This window comes from Quercus robur, chromosome 10 (assembly GCF_932294415.1).
Source record: "Quercus robur chromosome 10, dhQueRobu3.1, whole genome shotgun sequence".
NCBI lineage: Eukaryota > Viridiplantae > Streptophyta > Magnoliopsida > Fagales > Fagaceae > Quercus > Quercus robur.
The window spans coordinates 18791460-18813674 of NC_065543.1; the positions used below are offsets into that span (position 1 = coordinate 18791460).

General features: G+C 33.6%; 1 protein-coding gene across 7 annotated transcripts; it reads right to left on the reverse strand.

Annotated features, from left to right (window-relative positions):
* Positions 1–764: 764 nt before the first annotated feature.
* LOC126702243 (uncharacterized) lies at positions 765–9360 on the reverse strand. 7 transcript variants are annotated; one of them, XM_050400910.1, is made up of 11 exons: positions 9179–9360; positions 8350–8397; positions 6545–6703; positions 5177–6456; positions 4974–5082; positions 4382–4891; positions 4057–4233; positions 3284–3379; positions 2935–3117; positions 2148–2330; positions 765–1929 (listed from the first exon to the last, which is right to left on the reverse strand). In XM_050400910.1, exons 1-11 carry the CDS (start codon positions 9242–9244, stop codon positions 1012–1014), a joined length of 3729 nt encoding a protein of 1242 aa, XP_050256867.1. In that variant the 5' UTR covers positions 9245–9360; the 3' UTR covers positions 765–1011. The 7 variants fall into 7 exon arrangements, with proteins under 7 accessions (XP_050256867.1, XP_050256870.1, XP_050256868.1 ...); XM_050400913.1 differs by having other exon boundaries at positions 2935–3108; positions 9179–9358; XM_050400911.1 differs by having other exon boundaries at positions 765–1926; positions 9179–9358.
* Between the last annotated feature and the right edge of the window lie 12855 nt (positions 9361–22215).

Below are 22215 nucleotides of genomic sequence, written 5' to 3' on the forward strand. Positions count from 1 at the left end.
GTGAAGAGGTCGGAAGTTCAAGGTTTAATTGGGGAAAGTAGCGCCCATTAAGGTACAAGTATCAAATATGTGAAATATTTTTTATGGACACCCGTGGATTAACGTAAAATCTAATCTAAAAAATTTTCCAAACGGATTTAAATACAGTTAGTAATATAAATAACAGAATATATACATACCAAATAGAAATAATCTTCTAGTTCTTTATCATGATATGGTTCTCACTTTGAGCAATAATACTATTTCACCACTCTTCTTATGCTCACATGTAAAAATCCAATGTGTAATGGAAACTCACCCCTTGACCCCTTTCACGAAGTCGTTGAGAAAAATTTTTAATAGCAAGTTTTTAGTAAGTTCGGCACATTGTTAATGTAATAACCCAAGAAAAAGCACTAACCATATCTACGCTATATCTCAAAAGGACTAATCTCGATTGAGGTTTCTTGTAGTTGTTAATAAAACTCAGTTCAATCTAGTATATGCTTGATGTAGGACTCCTCACACACCCACACAAATAACTAAATTGGGCATCACAGTTAAGGTGTTATATTATGTCTTCATTAATGTGTAAAAATATAATCCAAGCTACCACAAGCTTTCAAGAGCTTAAGAACAGCAAAAGCTCTGAGCAAAAATTTAATCTGGGATGGTAACTTCATTTTGGCTTGATCCTTGAGCGGTAAAGTAAAACCGCAATAACAACATGACAGTGAGTTTACCAAGTCTCTTTTAGTGATCATTGCTTTGGTTCAGCCATCGAAGACTTCATAACACAATCATATAGACTGCTCGATATTATTAAAATTATTATATAAGAAACAAAGCATGGAAAGATATTTGTTCTATACATTTTTACCAAAAAAGAAACAAAAAAACTTTCTAGTATGATTCTACATAGACAAAAAACCAATCAAGAAATACCCTTACTATTAAAACTACCACATTATGATGCCTAATGCTACGAGATACAAAACATCATGTTACCATCTATACTGTCTTTGGGTTCTTTCAGCCCACTTTTGGAGGCCTTCCCCGGCTGCTACGCTTTGTTTGTGGCTCTACTATTGCACTGACTACATCCAACTTCCTCTTAGGAGGCCTCCCCTGTTTTTTATGTTGTGGTTGTTCCTGCTGCTGTGAAGGAAACAATACGTCCATGGTCGTAGTAGATAAAGCTGGTTTTGGATTAGGACGCCTCCCTCGGCCCCGTTTTTTAGGTGGGTGCTCCTGATGCTGCTGCAATTCATTATGATCTTGATGATCCAAGGGAATTGACACTTGCACCAATGCATCTTCCTTTGCCTTGGGTGTAGGATGCTTCGCTTGGCCTTGACACCCTGCTTGCTGGTGCTCATATTGATTCTGATCATCTATGGGCAACAATACCATTGTACTTTGATCTGCATCACCCTTTGATTTAGGAGGCCTTCCCCGGCCTTTATGCCTTTTCAGCTGCTGCTGAGCCCCCATATCCATGTCCAAATCTGGCTTTAACTTTGGAGGCCTCCCTCGACCTTTACGCTTGAGTGGCTTCTGCTGCTCATGCTGATGTTTAGAGAGGGATTTTTCCTTGGTATCATTTACAGCCAGTTTAAGTTGGGAAGCATCTTGGTCTCGAGGACGTAGTTGCCTACTCTGGCCATTCTGATGAGCTGTGGGAAACAATACACTGGTAGTTTGATCTTCATTTTTCATTTTCTCGTGAGGCCTCTCCAACCCTTGGTGCTCTGGTGTCTGCTGCTTATGATGATGCTTATCATCTGAGGGATATTTCCCCATAGCTGTGTCCACATCTGGATTTGACTTCAGAGCCCTCCCTTGACCTTTATGCTGTAGTTGTTGTAACTCATGCTGATGCTGTGAGGATGATAATTTATTTTGGAAAACACCTTGGCCTTGAGGATCTAGTTGCCTCTTCTCAATCTGCTAAGTAATCCATGAAATTGAAATCATATGGCACATTCAATCGGATTGGTAAGGCTTCCATGGAATTGAAATCATATGGCACATTCAATTGATGGTCACATATATTATTTAATATTTATTGACAATTCCTTGTCCAGAGTATTACTATATTCATATTTCATATTACTAATTATAAATAGGCTAAAAAAATAAAAAACAGTAGTTGACATCATTGCTACCTGGCTTTTAAGTGCTGTTGACTGGCCACTATTAGACAGCTGCTGGCCCCGAGGTCGTAGTTGCCTTCGCTGTAGTTGCCCCAATGTCTGTGCCAGTGTTTGACCTGATTGGTCAAGTTTTGCAGGTTCAAGCTCTATAGGTCTTTCTTGTATCCAATTTCCAGGTTGCTGGTCCTGCATATGCTACCAATTACTTGAATTGATATTCTATTTGACATATAGTGATTGTTAATTTAAGAAAACTCAACAGTTATCACTTAATCATCCATTCTATTCCAAAATCTTTTACGATATACTCCCAATTTGTTTGTCTTCTATTCCATATTGGAATGTTCCAAAATGTTGTCCTATTTCTAAAATTAAAATCCTTTAATTTACTAATGTTCCTATTATGCCCTTACTTTATTTCCAAAACTATTTCAGATTTAGTATTCCAATTTTTTGATAAATTTATATAGGGTAGTTTTGGAAATTTATAACTTTTTATACCGCAAACAAGACAATAAATGATGTTTCCTTAAAAAGTAGGGTTTTTGAACACAGCACAAACAAATTGGGATGGAGCGAGTAAATATTAACCATGACCGCAATAGCTCAACAAAACAGAAGATGTCACCATCAATACCTGGCACTCAGGTGCTTTCATCTTGCCATATATTATTTAATATTTATTGACAATTCCATGGCCAGAGTATTACTGTATTCATATTACTAATTATAAATAGGTTAAAAAAAAAAAATAAAAAAATAATAAAAAAAAAAAAACAGTAGTTGACATCATTGCTACCTGGCTTTTAAGTGCTGTTGACTGGCCACTATTAGACAGCTGCTGGCCCTGAGGCCGTAGTTGCCTTCGCTGTAGTTGCCCCAATGCATGTGCCAGTGTTTGACCTGATTGGTCAAGTTTTGAAGGTTCAAGCTCTATAGGTCTTTCTTGTATCCGATTTCCAGGTTTCTGGTCCTGCATATGCTACCAATTACTTGAATTGATATTCTATTTGACATATAGTGATTGTTAATTTAAGAAAATTCAATATTTATCATTTAATCATCCATTCTATTCCAAATCTTTTACGATATAAATATTAACCATGACTGCAATAGCTCAACAAAACAGAAGATGTCACCATCAATACCTGGCACTCAGGTGCTTCCATCTTGCCACTATCAGATACAGAAGGCCTTTGACCCCGAGGTCGCAGTTGTCTCCGCTGTTGGCCCAGTGTTGGCAGCTGTTGACATGATTCCTAAAGTGTGTTAGTTCAAGGTCTATAGGCCCTTCTTAGTTATAATATATACATAACTTATCTCAAATATGATAAACAAATAAGTAAACAGAAAAAAGTAGATAACCTATACAAGGCTCCCCTCTTTCAGAAATGCTTTCAAGCATTACCCGTTATGTCTTTTCTTCTTCTCCTACTTTCATAATTAATCTCAATTCCTCTCTAATGAAGCCTACCAACTTAAATTAAATCATCACTAATTAATAATGTAACTTAGGTATGTGCAACCCTTTCTAACAAGTTCACTTCCTATTGCTCTCTCTCCCCTGCCTTATTATTCATTGATTCCAGACAAAGGAAAAATATTATCTTTTTAAATCACCAAGCAAAATTTACAAAAATATAATTTTTACATTGCTTTCACTTTCTTTTAAAGCAACAATCAATTCCCAGATAATGAAAACTCACTTATAAATTCCTTTCTATTTTATTAAAAAAATATATCAAAATCAACATTTTATATTATTACTTTTATAAATAAATAAATAAGTTCATCTGGAAAAGCTTATGGTTATGCCTAATATTCAGTATCTTTGAATTTTGTATTCTATGTTCATTTCTACGTTCAAACTTCAAACATATTCTATATAATGGTAAATCAGGAAAAGCTGTCACATTGATACCTGACATTCAGATTTCTTCGCATCAACACAATCAGATTCCAATGCCTTTGAGGCCTGAGACCGTGTTTTCCTCCGTTGTTGCCTCTGACTTGGCTGTTGCCCTTCACATGATTGCTTGAGTACTGTTAGTTGAAGCTCCACAGGCCTTTCTTGGATTGAATTTTGCAGTTGTGATATCTGGTCAAGGCATATTAAATTCACTGTCATGCTTACAATTTTCAGCTTTCTTTGATGATTTCTATAATGTGGTGTTTGCTAATTGCTACCTTTGTATTCATAATAAATAGTTAAATGCAAAGAGATGAGAAATTGTTATTGTTACTACCTGGCATTCATGTTCCTCTCCAAGGTCCAGTTGCTTCTCCATCTCAAGCTGCCTTGAGTCCATGTTGAGAGATTTTGATATGGATTCCTCTTGCCTATCTCTTTCTGCTTCCATTGTTGTTAAATCAAGTTCTAATCCTCTGCCTGGATTCCCAAGCTCTGGCTGTTGCTCATTTTCAAGCTGTTCTGAATTTGTGAGGACATCAGTGGAAGTTCTAGTTGGCTTTGACCAGGCTGTTGGCACCTCTAGCTGACCACAAAGCTTTAGTTGCTTTTTATGTTTCAGAAATAACTCCAGCGATGCTTCTTCATCAATTCCTGGAGGCCTTTTTGGATCAGAAAATTCAATTTGCCACTGCTCAGGATCCTTTAGAATTTCATTCTCTTGTTCTTCCATCACATGTTTTAGAGTGTCATCCTTTGACACCGCCCTCTCACTTTTTGAGTAAATAATATCCATCAGCTTTTCCTGGATTTTCTTTGTCCTCTTCAGTAATTCTATGCACTTAACCTGTCATTCATCAAGTATTAAAAAAAAAAAAAAGTTTAATAAAATGATTCTTTTATAAGATGAAAAGAGATTGTCACGTCACCTTTGATAGAGGTTTAGAACCATCATTGTCCAATCTCAGGCTTGTAAGAGAACCCTCAGTCATCACAATAGCTTTATGTTTCTCTGGTTCCTTGGATGACTGCATGTCACTGTTTATTAACCAAGAAAAGCAAGAGGGCATGAGATCAACAATAACAAGGAAAGGGCACAATAAAGACACAAAATAACTGAAAAGGGGAAAACCTAGGGGCAATCATGTTGCTCCTCATTTCAGTTCGTGGCTCATTTTGTTCCTCAATCACTTCACTCTTTTGCTCTTGTGGTTCAATCAGCTTTTCAATTAATAGAATTTCTTCTTGCAATTGAATTTGTTTTCCAACATCTTCAATTACATGATCACGTGGCAAGTTTTGCACTTCAATCAGTTCACTTTGCTGTTCTTTTCCTTGACACTGATCTTGAATTACATCACCCACTCGTTCTTGAATTTGTTCTCCAGGCACCTTATTTTTCTCTACTATTCCAATCTGCTCCTCAACAATCACTTCAATTTCATGCCTTTGTGTTTGACCTTGTTGTGACCGCACTTCATCTTGCTGTTTATTTTTCTGCACTTGAGATGGATATTTTTCCACAATCATATCACCTTTCTGTTCTTGATTTTGTTCTTCAATCGATTCAACTTTGTTTTGCTTTGCTTCATTGTGGTTTTCTACAACTTCAAGCTGTTGCACTTGTTTTATTTGTTCATCAAACACATCATGTTGTTCATCTGCTTGCTTCTCTTCAATAACCTGAAATTGTCGCTCTTCTAATTCATCTCGATCCTCAATTTCTTCAATTTGATGCCTTTGTGCTCTATCCTGATTTTCAGTCATTACAATTTGTCGTCCATCGTGATGAATCTGTTCCTCAATTTCCTCAATTGATCGTTGTTCATCTTTTTCATCTTCAGATTTTTGATCACGTACCCCTTGTGCTAGATTTTTTTCATCATTCACTTGAAATCGTTGTTCTTCTGGACTTTGTTGTCGATCAGTAACATTAATTTTCTGTTTTTCTTGCCTTTGTTTGCCAATTTGTTCAATCTGTAATTCCTGTGATCGATTTTGGCCCTCGATGTCTTCAACTCGATGCCTCTGTCCTCCACTGAGTTCACCATTCACTTCAATCTCCAGATTTTGGGATTGCTTGTCCTCTTTAAGCATCTGCTTCTTCTCAAATAGATATCCTTCTTCAACATTATGCTCTCTATCTCCTTCACTGCCATGGTAATGCCTCTTCTTCCGTTTCTTCTTCAGACCTCTTTTAGGAAGAGAATTACTTTTTTCACTGGGAAGCCTATAACAATTTTCAGAAACTTTAATGATCTCTCCACTCTCACTAAGCTTGCTCAGATGATGACTTAAAAAACTTGCATGAGCCCATGGCAAATCCTCAACCCCTTCCAAAATAAACTTAGATATTGCTTCCATGGTTGAGCCCTTTCTATCATTCAATTCTTCAATCGCTCTGCGTATCATCTACACAAACTCACATGTTAAGTTAGGACATCTAAAAATCATCAGAAAACTGGTGGAGAAGAACTATCAAAGAAAAAGAGAATAATACCAGGGCATAAGTGGGGTGATCAGGGGTGTGCAAATCAGGGAGTTTCTTGCAAATGCATTCTTCAATTTGGTTCCTGAGATCGGGTCTGAGGGTGTGGGAGGGGTATGAGCTCTCAAATTTTGTCATCACAGCATCAGTAAGCTTGTTTAATTTGAGTCTCTGTTCACATTGTTCAAAAGTGTTGTCAGCAAGGGTTGGGAAAAAATATGTAAAACTAGTCCATAAGTAGACCAGTTTAACAGTCATTGATTCAGCCATCTGGATCAATGGATGAGTCATGACATCACCTAATCTGCTTTCAGAAACGTAAAGCCAAATGTTTGAACACGCACAATGTGCGTGTTAACTGACGATAGCATAATTATAGGAAAAAATTTAGTAAGCAAGATTATAATTACTAATAGATGCAAAATGAAGAAGCAATTTAGGGACAAAGTCCTACATTACCTGTTCCAACTCTTTCTAGTTCTAGCCAGCCTCTTTCATATAGGGTTAAAGGTTATTATAAAAATGAATAAACCCTAACCATCCAACCTCATTATTAGGTCATGAAATAAGTAACATGCTAGTCACATACTCACATGACCTTTTAAAATACTCAAGACAATATAACAAATTAAATATAGCGTATAGAAATAAAGGAAAATGGCCTAATGGGCCTTTTTTCCTTTACCATTAAGCTTAAATTCTCCAACATCAATAGTCAAGTATCCAAATTGCTGATTTCAGGCTAAATTAGTGGGAACAAAACTTTTACTAATGATAAGTGCAACAAATCAATAAGAAAAATAATAATGATTAATAGATGAGACTTCGATTCCGCATAATAATGCCAAAAGCTGTGAATGTGTGTGCATAAATATATATATATATATATACAAGTTTTAGCACCCAGGGAGGGCAATGGAAGATTCAAAGTAGCAACCTATACATTACAACACATGATCCATAGCTGATTTTGCTATCCCTTGGGATTAATAATGCCAGAAGCTGTGTACAGTGCATAAGATGCCCACACCCACACATACAAAAAAATGACCCAACCTAGAGAAACCTAATCATAACATTGCTGCAGGTAATGGTGTCACTCCTCGTTCTGCTAATACACATAAAAATCCAAAAAGATGCCCATTTAGGTCCACCTAGAAACTAGCCTGCATAGATCAAAACCCTACTAATTGAGAATGATAATTATCTAAAGTCCAGCCACCTTCCCCTCACCCCCATCTCCCCCCATTCCAAAACATATACCCAAATCTAAAAGCAGCTTGTTCAGAGAGACTGTATAACCAAACCCACCTTCTCTAACACAACCATCCCCCAGAAAATAGATCAAGTAAACCCAGGAATAACCCTGCACACTAATAGAATCTTCTTTGAGTACATTGAGACGCAAAATTTCCCAACTACTGCACAAATTATACACCAGAATTGCCAATTCTTTTCAAATCAAAAGATTTTTAATCTTATGTAAAATCCAAATCCTACTGGCATTAAAACAAATCTTTTTTTTTTTTAATTCATAAAAAATAAAAAAAAATAAAAAAAAATAAAAAAAAATAAAAAAAAAAAATTTAAAAAAATCCAAATTTTATCAAAGTTTGGAGAACACTGAGCAGTTAAGCAAAACTTAGCTGTTGTAACAACTGTAATTCAGTCATAAATCTGAACATATGGCAAAAACTTAAGTATACAACCCAATTTAGTTGTGTGTGTGTGTGGCTGTGTGCATCTACAATAGGCACTTTAAATTTTAGTCAGAATAAAGAAAAATACAAGACTAAAAAGGGTAGGAAGAAACATACAGATTCAATTTCCAAACCTCTTGCTTTTTCTTCTATCCCTTTTGAGTTCTGCATTGACAGGTAAAGAAAAGCTAACTCAATATGATAAATCCCAACTTTATTAGGAATTTAATACCTTTTCTAATTGGATAACACAAATAATAATACTAATAACAACTGGGTCAGAATTAGAAAGAAAGCTTCAATTCAACATGAAAATTAAAAAATCCCACCAAAACCCAAAAAAAAAAAAAAAAAAGAATAAGACCCAAAAACAGTCTGTAACTGCTTGAGCAATATATGGACTTGAAGTTTCTGAATTGTAACATTCTAATCCCAATTTTAATGGGAATTGAATAAACATTATAACATTTCTAATTAGATAAAACAAATAATAATAATAATAACAACAGGGTCACAATTAGAAAGAAAGCTTTATTTAAATCAATATGATAATTAAAAAAAAAAAAAATCAGACCCAAATACAGTCTGTAACTGCTTGAGCAATATATTGACTTTAAGTTTCAGAATTGTAACATTCTAATCCCAAACTCAATGGCAATTGAATGAAAATGATAACTTTTCTAATTGGGTAACATAAATAACAACTGGATCACAATAAGAAAGAAAGCTTTAACTCAAAATGATAATTAAAAAACCCCACCAAAACCCAAAAAATAGAAGAAGAAAAAATAATCTGTAACTGCTTAAGCAATATATGAACTTGAAGTTGCAGAATTGTAACATTCTAATCCCAAATTCAATGGGAATCGAATAAAAATGATTACTCTTTTTTTAATAATTGGGTAACAAAAATAACAACTGGGTCAGAATAAGAAAGAGAGCTTACCATCGTTATCAATGGTAATGCTGGATGCTCTGATGCTAAGATCAGAGACGAGACGTGTTGGGCCATTAGAGAAGAGTGTGCTATAACTACAAAAACATTTGTTTTTTGTTTTTTGTTTTTCTTTTTTTTGTTGGAAAAGGGAAATGTAGGACCGTAATAAGTACGAGAAGCCAATATAATAAAGGTTTGGTTCGGTCTGGTTGGGATGAATTTGTTTAGTTTAGTTAGGGTTTATCGTTTGGCAAAACGACAAGTTTGTGTTTTGGAAGTATAAGTAAAAGGGAAGCGAAGCAAATCTACGTTGTTTTCAGATTCGAAAAGTGCAACTACTGAATTTTAAGGTCACACTCAGACTCACTGCCACTCATCATGGACCACGTGTTTTGCCTTACAGTTTTTCCACAAATTCTTTTTTTTTAACTGAATTTTTCCACAATTGTAATGTACCATATCGTGGGAAAGTTATTGTACACTCCAATGCGCTTCTTGGTGGGAGGAAGGGAATATACCTTCAAAATATATAATTAACAATACCAAATTGTGAGTGGTGAGAAAAATGGATGCTTCATATGAACAATTGGTCATGTATGATAATTATAAGAAATTGAGTAATAAAAGTTGTACTCCTAAAATAATTTACCTCTCTTTCGGTAAGAGGAAGTGAGTATACTTTTAGAATACACAATAACAAGCCCAGATTATAAACAGTGAGAAAAATCGATGATTCACGCGAACAATTTATCACTATGATAATTGTAAAAAATGGAGTAATAATTATAAAAATTGTGCTCCTAAAATACCTCCTCCTTTTTATGATGGGTTGATGACTTGGTGGTTAGTACACAGTCAAAGGTTAAAACAGAATTTTATAAGAGCACTCACATTGGTCAAAGTATAATAGTATAAGAGTATTCGCATCAATTTGTGCAAAAAATTCTATATATTTTAGCTTAAAAGTTTACTTTTTTCTATTTTACATGCTCACCTTTCAAAACACCTTACATCATATTATATATTTTACACTATATTTCATTAAAATATCAAATTTTCTTGACATTTTTTAATTGTTTCTCTTTCTTCACGTACAACCACCACCATCCACCATCTTCCTTCATATTGGGATATATAAAGAAATAATAAAAAATTAAATGCAAAATAAATAGTGTCAGTGTAAATTTATATTATTAATGTAGCAAGCTTGTAAATTTATGCAATTATACATTGACTGATGTGGATCATTTTAAAGCAAACTATATAAATGTTACGCATTTTTCTATTTATACACCCATTGATGTGAGTGCTTTAAAGGGTGAATTTTGTATATCCAACTCCAAAATATACCCACATCAGTCCATGTACACTTGTGTAAATTTGAATTGTTGCTACAACAACCGTGTAAATATACACAGTTACTATTCACATGCATATTTATTTTTTGGGTAAATTACAACTTGCCTACTTGTGGTTTGGCCAAAATTTAAGTAGCCTATCAATAGTTTGAAATTTGACACTTTATTTCCCTAAGGTTAGCCAAGTTAGAGTTTTGTAACCCATTTCTGTTAAAAATAGTGCTAAATATGTAATTTTGCTTCACTTTTACATCTCTATCCTCAAAATAAAATAATAAATAAAAATACAAGATTAAAAAGAATCCAGCAGAACACTTGCACCATGGGATTTCAAACCATAGATAAGCAACTTAAAATTTTGGTCAAATCTCAAGTAGGTAAAGTGTTAAATTTCAAATCACAGGTGGAGAACTTAAATTTTAGTCAAATCATAGGTGGATAAGCTGTAATTTGCCCTTATTTTTTTAATATGCTTTTACTTACACACACACAGAGTAATAAAAAATTGATAAAGAAATAGTGTTTTAATGAAATGTAGTATAAAATAGATAATTTGATATATGTGGTTTTGAAAAGAAATTATATAAAATAGACAAAGTAGATTCTTATGTTAAAATAAACAAAAAATTTTATACAAGCTAATGTGAATGCTCTAACATGAATAGCTTTTTACATAGATGGAAGTGACCAGTTTAAAAAATCACATTTTTATTATTTTTTGCTATTTGTAAGTGTAGATAAGATTGTGGAACTTTTTCAACAAGACTCGTTCAATCTAGGGGCATTTGTATTTAAATATCAATTAAATAAATTTATTTAATACAAATGGAACAAAGGTTAATTTTTTGCATCAAAAATATAATTTTATGAATCAATACTAACTAACTTAAAGTTAATTTCACATAGAGCATCAAATCTTTTAAATAATAAAATTTAATAATAATTAAATAAATTATTATTATTTTATTAGAATCGAGGTTTACTTTATTTTAGATAAGGCAATGCATTGTGATAAAATTTTTATTTTAATGTTCAGAAAGAAATAGAACTTTTTTAGCGTATAATCCGGATGCTGGGGTTGAATGAATATGGGTTAGGTGCTGTGTGATTAATGGGTTGGCATTGACTTTTATTTTTTAAAATAAATTTCTTCTTCATACGGGAGTCGTGGAAAATTTCTTCTTCAGATGTGATATGGATTTCTGGAGTGGGACTTTCGAGTTTCGATGGGTTGCGGGTTTGGTATGAGCTGGGTTGGGGCCTTTGCTATTGCTCTGGCGTAGCGAGACGGAGAGACCCATGAAAGGTAGCTGAAACAATACCTTTATATGAAACTGATTTTTTTTTTTTTTTTTTATTGAAAGTATCGGAGATAAAATTAAAAATAGCTAAAATAAAGTATTGGAAATAAAGTTAAAAAGTAGTTAAAATAATACCGTAAGACTTAGGAATAGTACCAAAAAGTGTAATGAGACTCATAATAATATAAAATATAAGCTGAATAGTAACTAAAATAAACTAAATAGTAAAAAAAGTTAGCTTTTTAGTGCCCTTTCGGGATCCGCGTATTTTACTGAAATTAAAAACTTTTTGCTGAAAATATTGTAAATAAAGGTAAAAGTTAACTGAAATAGTATAGCGAGACTCATAAATAATATCAAAAAATACAGTGGGACCCATGAATAGTAGTAAAAATAAGTTGAATAGTAAAATAAACTGACTTTTTAATTTTGAGTCAAACAAACGCTACGCCAATGCCAAACGCAATCAGAGAGAAGCTAGGTATGTGATGAGATTTTGAGTGAGAGACTCATAATCATAAGTGACTTGTTATGATCTGGAGGCAGGTGTGATGATGTTGGTCAGAGAAGGGGGCAAATTTGCATTAGTCTATTTACAATATTTTAATATTCATTAGCCAATTTCATTGCAAACATAATCATAGGTAATTGATCCTCTCTTTTGTTTTTTCTTAGAAAAAATGAAAAAATCAAAATGATGGTAACGCAAGACATCTAAAATTGATGAGATAAAATTCAAAATTCAAGTTTTACTCTTTTTTTTTCTTTTTTCTTTTTTAAGGAAAAAATGACTATTTAGCCTTATTTTTTGAACTATGTATAATGTATCCAAACAACTCATTTTTAAATTATATAGCAAAATACCTCGGTTTTGGAACTCGATATTAGTAACGTCGAGTTTTATGCATATTTTGTCACTTAAATATTTCTGAAAATTTTGTATAAAACTCAACTTTAGGCACTTAAAATCACTCAGGGAAATCGACATTGTTAATATCGAGTTCCAAAAGAATAATATTTTGCTAGATAATTTGAAAAGATGATTGTTAAGCTACAGAGTTTTAAAGTTAAGGTCAGTTAACAATTTTCCCTTATTTTTTAAGGGAAAGAATAAACTACTGTGAATCCCACCACCACTTTAGTCCAAACTGCCACAGTCTAGGCGTCCACCAAGTGTGTTGAGGATGATGATATTGTGTTAGAGAATGAGGCAAGGAAGATAACAAAGGGAGAGAGAAAACTTAATATGATATGGGCTTTTTTTACCACTTGGATTGTTTGTCTTTTTTTTTTTTTTTTTTCTTTTCTTTTTTGAGAAATACCCCAAGGGGGAAATTTATTCAATCAAAAACAAATCATTGTTGTAAGCATCATAGATATCCAGAGGAATAGACTCCATCCAAACAAGAGTGGAATCAAACGATCTAGCCCTTGTAGTAAGATCATGAGCAACATTGTTTCCAAGTCTTTGAACATGACAAAAATTAATCTTAGAAAAATACGATGAAATAAACTTGATGTCATGGAAAAGGTGGCCAAATTCTGCAATTGCTTTGTCCCCATTTGAAAGGCATCAATGGCGATCTTTGATCCCCTTCAACTATCACTTTCCCAAAACCCAACTCTTGAGCAAACCAAAGAGCATGCTACGCTGCTAGCACTTCCACCTTCTCTACTGAGGTAGGCAGTGGAATTTTTTGTGATAAAGCAGCCATCACAACTCACACATTCGTTCTTATTACAAATTATAACACCCAAACCAGCAGTGTTGTCCCCATCAAAAATAGCTCCATCAAAGTTAATTTTGAGCCAGCCGGAGGAAGGAGAACGCCATCGAACTAAGCAAGCCATAGCTGGGATTTTTGCATGGACTGGGCAAAGTTGCTGGAATTCCTGTAGATTTTATTGAGCCAAAGAATTGATATTGGCCAATGGAAAGGATGCCTCACCAACTAGAGCTTTGTTTCTCCTAAGCCAAATAAGAGAAACTATCATTGCAAATACGTTTACCTTAGATTTGTCAAAGAGAACAAGCTAGATAAGTTGTTTCTAAACGGACACTAAGGGTGAATATAGGAAATGTCACGGGAAGTTAAAGAAGGTAGACATGGTAGATGACAAAGTGGCTTGGGGTCATTATTTACATATCGAGTCAATATTGACATAAAAATAGTCATTGCATACAGAAAAAGTTATCTTATAAGATAGTTTTACAAGATCACCCTTTCCTTGCCTAAAGGATAGACTACGGGTCTGTTTGGATACTACTTATTGCTGAAAACTGAAAATTGAAAATACTGTAACAAAATAATTTTTAAATGTGTAATTAGTACTGTGGGACCCAATTTTAAAGTTTTTTTTTGCTGAATAAAATACTTGTGAGTTCCGTGAACAGTGCACAAAATCCACTGAAAGCGCACAACACAAGCACAAACGTAGACGCGTTTCCAAACAATCACTACTACTCGAACAATGCCTCCATTTTGGGTTTACTTCTTATATGAATAACTACCAAACTTCTAGTCACCTAGATCATGGAGATAAAGATTGTGTTATGCACTTAGGCTGCGTTTGGTTGTGTGTAAAATATTTTCCGGGTGTAAAATATTTTCGAGAAAGGAAAATATTTTCAAGTATTTGGCTGCATTATGAAAATTGCTCTAGAAAATGTTTTCATGTGTTTGGTTGCATTCTGAAAATGCTATTTTCCTACTAGTTTCTCACATTTTCTCACCAATTTTCTTAGCTACCAAACAAATTTTATAATAGAAAATTGTAATATGTAAACTTTTAAAGACACAAAAATCAAAACAAAACCATTCTCAATACACAAAACCATTCGGTCAAACTGAGAGAGGGAGGAGGAAGAGAGAGTGATCGCAAATCAAGGGAAAGGGAGAGGTAGATTGAGAAAGAGAGAGATCAGTCATGGGTGGGTCATGGGCAATGAGACCGGTCCAGCGTCGGCAGGCTTCAGGCAGTGCCGAGATTGAGACGAAAAGAGTTCGATCTAGAGGGCGGCGGGACGATCTCACGGTGCGATCTAGAGGGGTGTGATCTCATGGTGCTATCTCAGCCGGACGATCTCCCCAGCGCGATCTCGACGGCGCGAGCTCTATGGCGCGATCTCGTGGCTAGATCTCACTGGCCAAGCTCAACGGCGTGTCTGGGCTTGGGGAGGTGGTCTGAGCTTGACAACGCGAGCCCAATCTCACTCTCTCTAGTCTCTCTTCGTGCTCTTTCTCTCTCTCTCTCTCTCTCTCTCTCTCTCTCTCTCTCTCTCTCTCTCTCTCTCTCTCTCTCTCTCTCTCTCTCTCTCTCTTTGCGCGTCTGAGTCCGGAAATCATTTGTAGTGAAAATAGAAGTGTAAAATATTTTCCGGGTCAAAGCCATAAAATACACGATCAACTGAAATTGTTTTTTGGAAAATTCTATTTTCCATGCACAACCAAACACGCGGTGAGGTGTAAAATCATTTCCTGAAATGGTTTTACACCAAAACAAACACAGCCTTAGTAAAAAAAAAAATATATATATATATATATATATTAAAAAGAAGAAAGAAGATTAAGAAAAGAAGGTTAGCAATATGGTCCTTGGCTAGGGGCTCCACTAAGAAAAAGAGAAATCCAAAAACCTTTAGCAGTGAAACTGCGAAAGTAAGGATCTTTATATCGTCAAGTTCCAACGGCTAAGATGACAATGTAGCGGAGGCTACTACAAAACAAACCATTGACATAGAAACTAGACTTGGAAGAATATTCATGCTGGTGTTTGTAACAATAACTAATTGCAAAAAAAATTATTTTATAATTTCACTACTCTCATATAGATAGATTTAGTTATAACTGATGTAAATTTGTATTATTTTTAATTAATAGTGAATCATGGAACGCATTAATAATTGAACCAGTTTGAAATTTTATTTTTAATTAAGAAATTAAATATTTGGAATTATATTAAACCAAAGTATTTTTCACTAAAAGATTTTTCTTGTTTAAATAGATTTTAGTAACAACATATGTGAATTTCTATTACTTTTGATTAATATCGACTTGTGGTGGTGGGCATGAATTGAAACAATTTAATAAGTTTATGATATTAATTGAAACTTTTTAAATTTTGGGACTTAATTTCACATTACCCGAAACTATAGAAGACTTAAGTATTTAATAAATCTTTCTCGAAAAAGTATTTAATAAAGGGAAATGCTAACGAGTGCCCTTAGAGCATTGGTTAAGAATCCATTTTAAGAAAGTTTTAACATCACTTTTATGGGAAATGAAAAAAGCTGTTAAAATATTAATTGTTTTTTTTTTTCCATAAAAATTTTCTTTAATTAGATTCTTAACCAATACCCTAAGGGCACTCGTTAACATGACCCTTTAATAAATGGTAGCTACTTTTTTTTTTTTTTGAGAATGAATACTTGTAAGCTTTATTACTCAATGGATGAAATATCCGACATAACAAAAGACATTATGTCTGGAGGAACAGACTCCTTCTAGACTACAATAGGAAAAGAAAGCCTTGCTCTTTGGGCTAAGGCATGGGCAACGGAGTTGCCTTGTCTACCCACATGAGAGAAGGAATAGCTCTGAAAAGAGCTTACATAAGACATTGTGTCATTTAGAATATGACCAACAGAGGAATGCTGCATTTCTCCATGTCTTAGCGCCTTTATCACCAACTCAGAATCTCCCTCGAATGACAATTGTTGAAAACCACATTCACAAGCAAAGAGGGCTACCTTTCTTGCAGCTAACATCTCTAAAGCCACAACAGATTGTGGTTTCTGAATTTTTTCTGAAAGTGCCGCCATAAGTTCTCCCTTACAATTTCTGATAACAACACCAATCCCCGCTTCCTCCGATTCATTGAACATAGCCCCATCAAAATTTGTTTTGTATGAATTTAGTGGAGGAGGCTTCCATTTCTTGCTGACACTGTTCTGTGACCGTGGTTGTCTAAATTCTAGGTTCTTCAAATTTCTGATATAGTTCTTGGCGTAAGAAGCAATTTTTTCCAGCGGCATCGAGGGTTCCTGCAAATGTGACTTGTTCCTATGTTGCCAAATTGACCAAGCCGTGACAGCAAAGAGGGCCAAGGTCTGAGGCTTCTCCCTCATTTTGTCGACCAAGTCCTTAAAAGAGAGAGCTGCTGCTACTATCCTATCCACCCAGCCAAAATCTTCAGACCAGATATGCTTTATTTTTACACAACCCCAGAGAGCGTGAATCACATCCTCAGGTGCTGATGAGCATAAGTGGCACACCGGTTTTTGCAGAATTTTCCTGTTTACAAGATTGGATTTTGTAGGGAGAGAGTTAGAAACAGATCTCTAAAGGAAATGTTTAATTTTACCTGGTACTTTCAGCTTCCAAATCCCATGCTAGAAAGTTTTTTGTGCTACTGCTTCATGAGGGAGGATCGGGTTCTGTAGGACCTCTTCACAGAGAGCTTTGTAACCGGATTTAATCAAGTACACACTTGAATTTTCCTTTGGCCAGATCAGAATATCAGGTTGTGGGACAGAACACAAAGGTATGGACTTAATTTGTTGAGCTTCTGGGGGATAAAAACATAAGTCTATTAGATGCACATTCCACCAACCCGTGTGTGGATCAATTAGAGCATCCACAGATGCTTCCGATGAAAGAAAAGAGGGAGGAGAGCTGACCTTCCCCCCTTCTGTGCCTAATAGCCAAGAATCACCGTAAATGGTAGCTACTTGATAAAAACAAAAGATAGTGATTTGGTACAATCAATAATAATTGTATATGTTTCTCAAAAAATAAAAATTGTATATAGAATTTTGGCAAAAACATTATTTTGGTTTCTACATTTTGGGATCACAATCAATTTGGTCTCTATATTTTGGTAGCAGTCAGTTTGATCCCTGTTATTTTCAACTTGTAGTTAATTTGATATTTACCGTTAACTCACTAATAAAAAATGCCAATGTGGCAAATCATGTGCACTATTGACACACTTCAATCCTATATGGCTTATAAAATAATATAAAATAATTTTAATTAACACAAAAAAATTGCCACATCAACATTAAAAAATAAAAAATAGAAAAAAAAGACAAAATTAATTCCTCGTTTAAAACAAAAACAAAAACAATCACTCTCGAATTCATTTTCTTTCTTCCATTTTCTGGGTAACCAAACACAATACACCCATCTTGTAAAACCACAAACAACTTAGAAAAACAAAACCACGTCCAAATCTGTGTATTGAAAGTTGAAACTCAAAACAAAACATCACCAACATGAAACTGATCTCTTTTGCCTTCACCAACCCTAACAGTATACTGTACTAGCAGTGGCAATGGACTCCAACCCCAACAGCAGCACATCTCTGTCGACCTGATGTGACTCCTCAATGGCAACGACTTTTGCATTTCTTGTTGAGTGTTTGGGTCATGCAATGGCTGATCGGTGGCAAATGGAGCTGCATTACGACAGAGGTTTAGGTCTCTATAGTGGTTAGGTTGCAGCGGCAGCAAGGTAGAGAGGGACAGGTGGTTGAAGCTTACCCACCATTTGGTTTCTGAGAAATTGTGAGAAAATGAAAATAAAAAAATTCGGCCCTAACTAACCCAAATCGCTAGTCATAGTGAGAATTTTTGTTGAACTTTGTACTCATGATTATACAGCACAGAGGAGTGAGTTATTATTATTATTATTTTAGCTATTTCTAATCTGAACATTTACTTGAGTTATGGTCAATACCATTTAAGTTTTGGGACCTGCTTTTGGGTTCTCTTTGAGTTTGGTTTTCTGTATTTCCAAGAGAGAGAGAAGACTTTGGATTTGAATAAAAATCAAACCCAACCATTTCAATTGAAAAATAAACCCACCGCAAAATAGTGGTATTGAGATTTTTTTTCAAACTTTGTATTGGCCGGGTTTGGTTGCCAAGAAAAGAAAAGAAGTGTGATTCGTATAGATTTTTTTTATTCATTTCGTTTAATATTTTTTCCTTCAAAAAATCATAATTTAATATAAATGTTGATGCGGCAATTTTTTCATGTTGATTGAAAATTTTTAATATTATTTTATAAGTCATGTAGGCATAAAGTGTGCCAACAGTACATACCATTTGCCACATAGGAATTTTTCATTAGTATTTAACTATAAGGACCAAATTAATTGTAAGTTGAAAATAATAGGGACCAAATTGATCGTGAGTCTAAAATATAGGGATCAAAATGGTATTTTCGCCTAGAATTTTTGTTTCTTTTTAATAGATATAGTAGAATTAATACATGATTCAATGATAATCACTTTTACTTTTTTAGACCAAAACACCAATTAGTTTTTGGTGTAAGTATGATTCGAACCCAAGCCCCTACGACAAGAGATTTTACCTATAAACTTGCTAGAACCCATTTATATATAACTCGCCTCATCACACGCACTTTGCACATGCGATGAGACCTTTTTTTTTTCTTTTTTTTTTGGCCTAGTGTCATAATTTTCCTTTTCTAAAATAAAAAAATGGATAAGTTTGGTGTGAAGACATGGATTAGTAGAGGAGTATCCTATTTTATAAGCATTTTAAATGAAGTTAGAGATATATTTTTACCATGTTGTCCTTAAGTTTTTTCTCTGTTAAATTTGAGGTTTAAGGGTATTTCTGAAAAACATAAAAGTCCAGTTTAAAGAGGAGAATCATCTTATAGATAAGTTGAACATTAAAAAATTAAATAAGTAAAAAAAAAAAATGCGCACTTAAATGACAAACTAAAAAGATAGTTTTGAGTTTTAATTAGAACTTTTACGGTTGTAAGTTTAATTTTAAACCATGCCTAAGCAAAAAGAGAAATATATGTTGGAATTGGCTTAGGTTTAGTACAAAGAACACTAGACCCAATTCTTACCCATGCAATTCGTCTTTGTTTATTAGGGTAAAATACAAAAACTACCCTTGAAATTTGGGATAATGTGATGTACTACCAAAACTTTCAAAAAAATATGTGTTCCATAAATACAAAAATTATTGAACATTGTTTGAAAATTGCCCTATATTTGCTTTTATCTTTGACTCAAACGGTTATTTATCTACCATTGACTATCCAAACAATCGCTCGAGTCATGCTTATAATTTGCCATATTTCTAAAATGCAAACTACACTTCTAAAATGCAAACTAAAATTAGCAGTTAAGACAAACTAAATTGCAGTTATAATTAGCAGTTAAGACAAACTAAAATGCAAACTACACTTCTAAAGTTGTTGGGGTCTTTGAATGTTACATCCTTAAGTTTTAAATTTTGAATTTTACCCCCTAAAGTTATATTTTGTTTGCATAAAAAAAAATCTTTATTTTTTTGTTAAATCACTTAAATGCAAATAAGATTGCCACACATGATTAATTCTTCCAATAAAATGATGTCACATGGCATAATCATGAAAATGATATGATATAATTTTATTGGATAATCTAAACACATGTAACGAATTTATGTGGCACTCAATGGAAAATATGGATACAAACAAAATATAAATTTAAGGGTAAAATCCAAATTTTGAAGCTTCAAAGTATAAAATCTAAAGACCTCCAAACTTTAAGGGTATGTTTAGTAACTGTTTTTCCCCTTATATTTTGTTTTCAAAAACAATTTTCTATTTTTGAGACTAAGGGAACATTTGGTAAACTGTAATAGATATTATAATATAATAGATATTCCTATGGTATAGCTATTCGGTTGTTTGATTATGTTTTTATTACAATGAATAGTTATTCCTTATGAATAACTATTTTTTAAAATGAGGAATAATTATTCCATATCAAAAGCATTGAATGTCTATTCCTTCATCTTATATAACAACTTTTTAAATTTTTTTTTTTCTAAAAATCCATTAGTTGCCACATTTTCAAAAGGAAAGAAAATAAATTTGCATTGCTCTCTCTGCTTTGCATTGCTCTCTCTGCTTTGGTGTCTATTACCACTTTATGATAAACTAGTCGCTAACCCGTGCGATGCACGGGAAAACTATTAGAAAATAATAAATGTGTGCTTGCAAGGGATACATACCTAAATAGTTTTTGCGGTAGAAATAAAAGCCTTATATTTGAGATAAAGAACTGATGTAAACAAACTAACCTTACATAAAACAAATTAAAAAAAAAAAAAAAAACATAAAACTGTTGTTACGGGAAATTCAGCCACATAGTAGTAATATATAAATCTCTTAAAACCTAAACCTAAACCTAAACCTAAACGTAAGGACTAAATATTTATGCGCCTTCTCTTGCTTTCTTGATGTATTTGGTTAAAAATATAAAACTGATGTCACGGGAAATTTAGCCACATAGTAGTAATATATAAATCTCTTAAAACCTAAACCTAAACCTAAACCTAAACGTAAGGACTAAATATATAAACAAACTAACCTTACAAAAGCTGAACTTTATAAGCTAAAATCTATACCGTGAGTTGTAGATCTTGAATGCTATACCGTGCGTTTAGGGCTTCCTACATCTGGAGAGAGAGAGAGTTTGCAGAAACCAAAGAAAATCTCTCTATAGCTTAAGAAACACAATATAATAAAATCAAAGAGACAAAATTTTCAGAGGACAAAATATTATAGATAATTTAAAAGAATTTTGGTTTAATTCTTGAACACCGCAACTCCATAAAATTCATACTAATAATAATATTTTATGATAGTGCAGTTAGAATTTTGGTTTAATTCTTGAACACTGAATTGAAAATTGATTATATGAGTATTCAATGGTGAACAAAGTACTAATTAATATATAAACAAAACTAACCTTACAAAAGCTGAACTTTATAAGCTAAAATCTATACCGTGCATTGTAGATTTTGAATGCTTTAGGGCTTCCTACGTCTGGAGAGAGAGAGAGTTTGCAGAAACCGTAGTTTTATATTTCTTAACTTGAGAGAGGGGTAAGGTTGCTAGGGTTTTGAGGAGTTATAATTTTTATTTATTTATTATTTTTTAAATATTGTGCTGACGTGGAAAATTGTGGTGCCAGCGAAGCCTTGTGCTGACGTGGAAAATTGTGGTGCCAGCAAAGGCTTCGGTTTTATATATATATATATAGATGATTGTTAATTATTAGCTCTATTTTGAACGTCCAATTCTTCAATTCTCAAAACAAAAAAAAGGTTCATCAATATTATTTTTTCAACATTGATTAATAGTTGGGTGGCTGTTTTGTGATCAATATTAATCTATGAAATTGGAATTAATTTGATGGAATTGGCGAGTATGTGAATTTTTTTTTTCTTTTTTCTTTCATATTTCTTTTTTAAAAACAAATAAAAGATGTATCATTTGATTTTCTCTTAAATAACTTTTATGGAGTTATTAATTTTTAAACAAAGCACATATATATTAATTATTAAA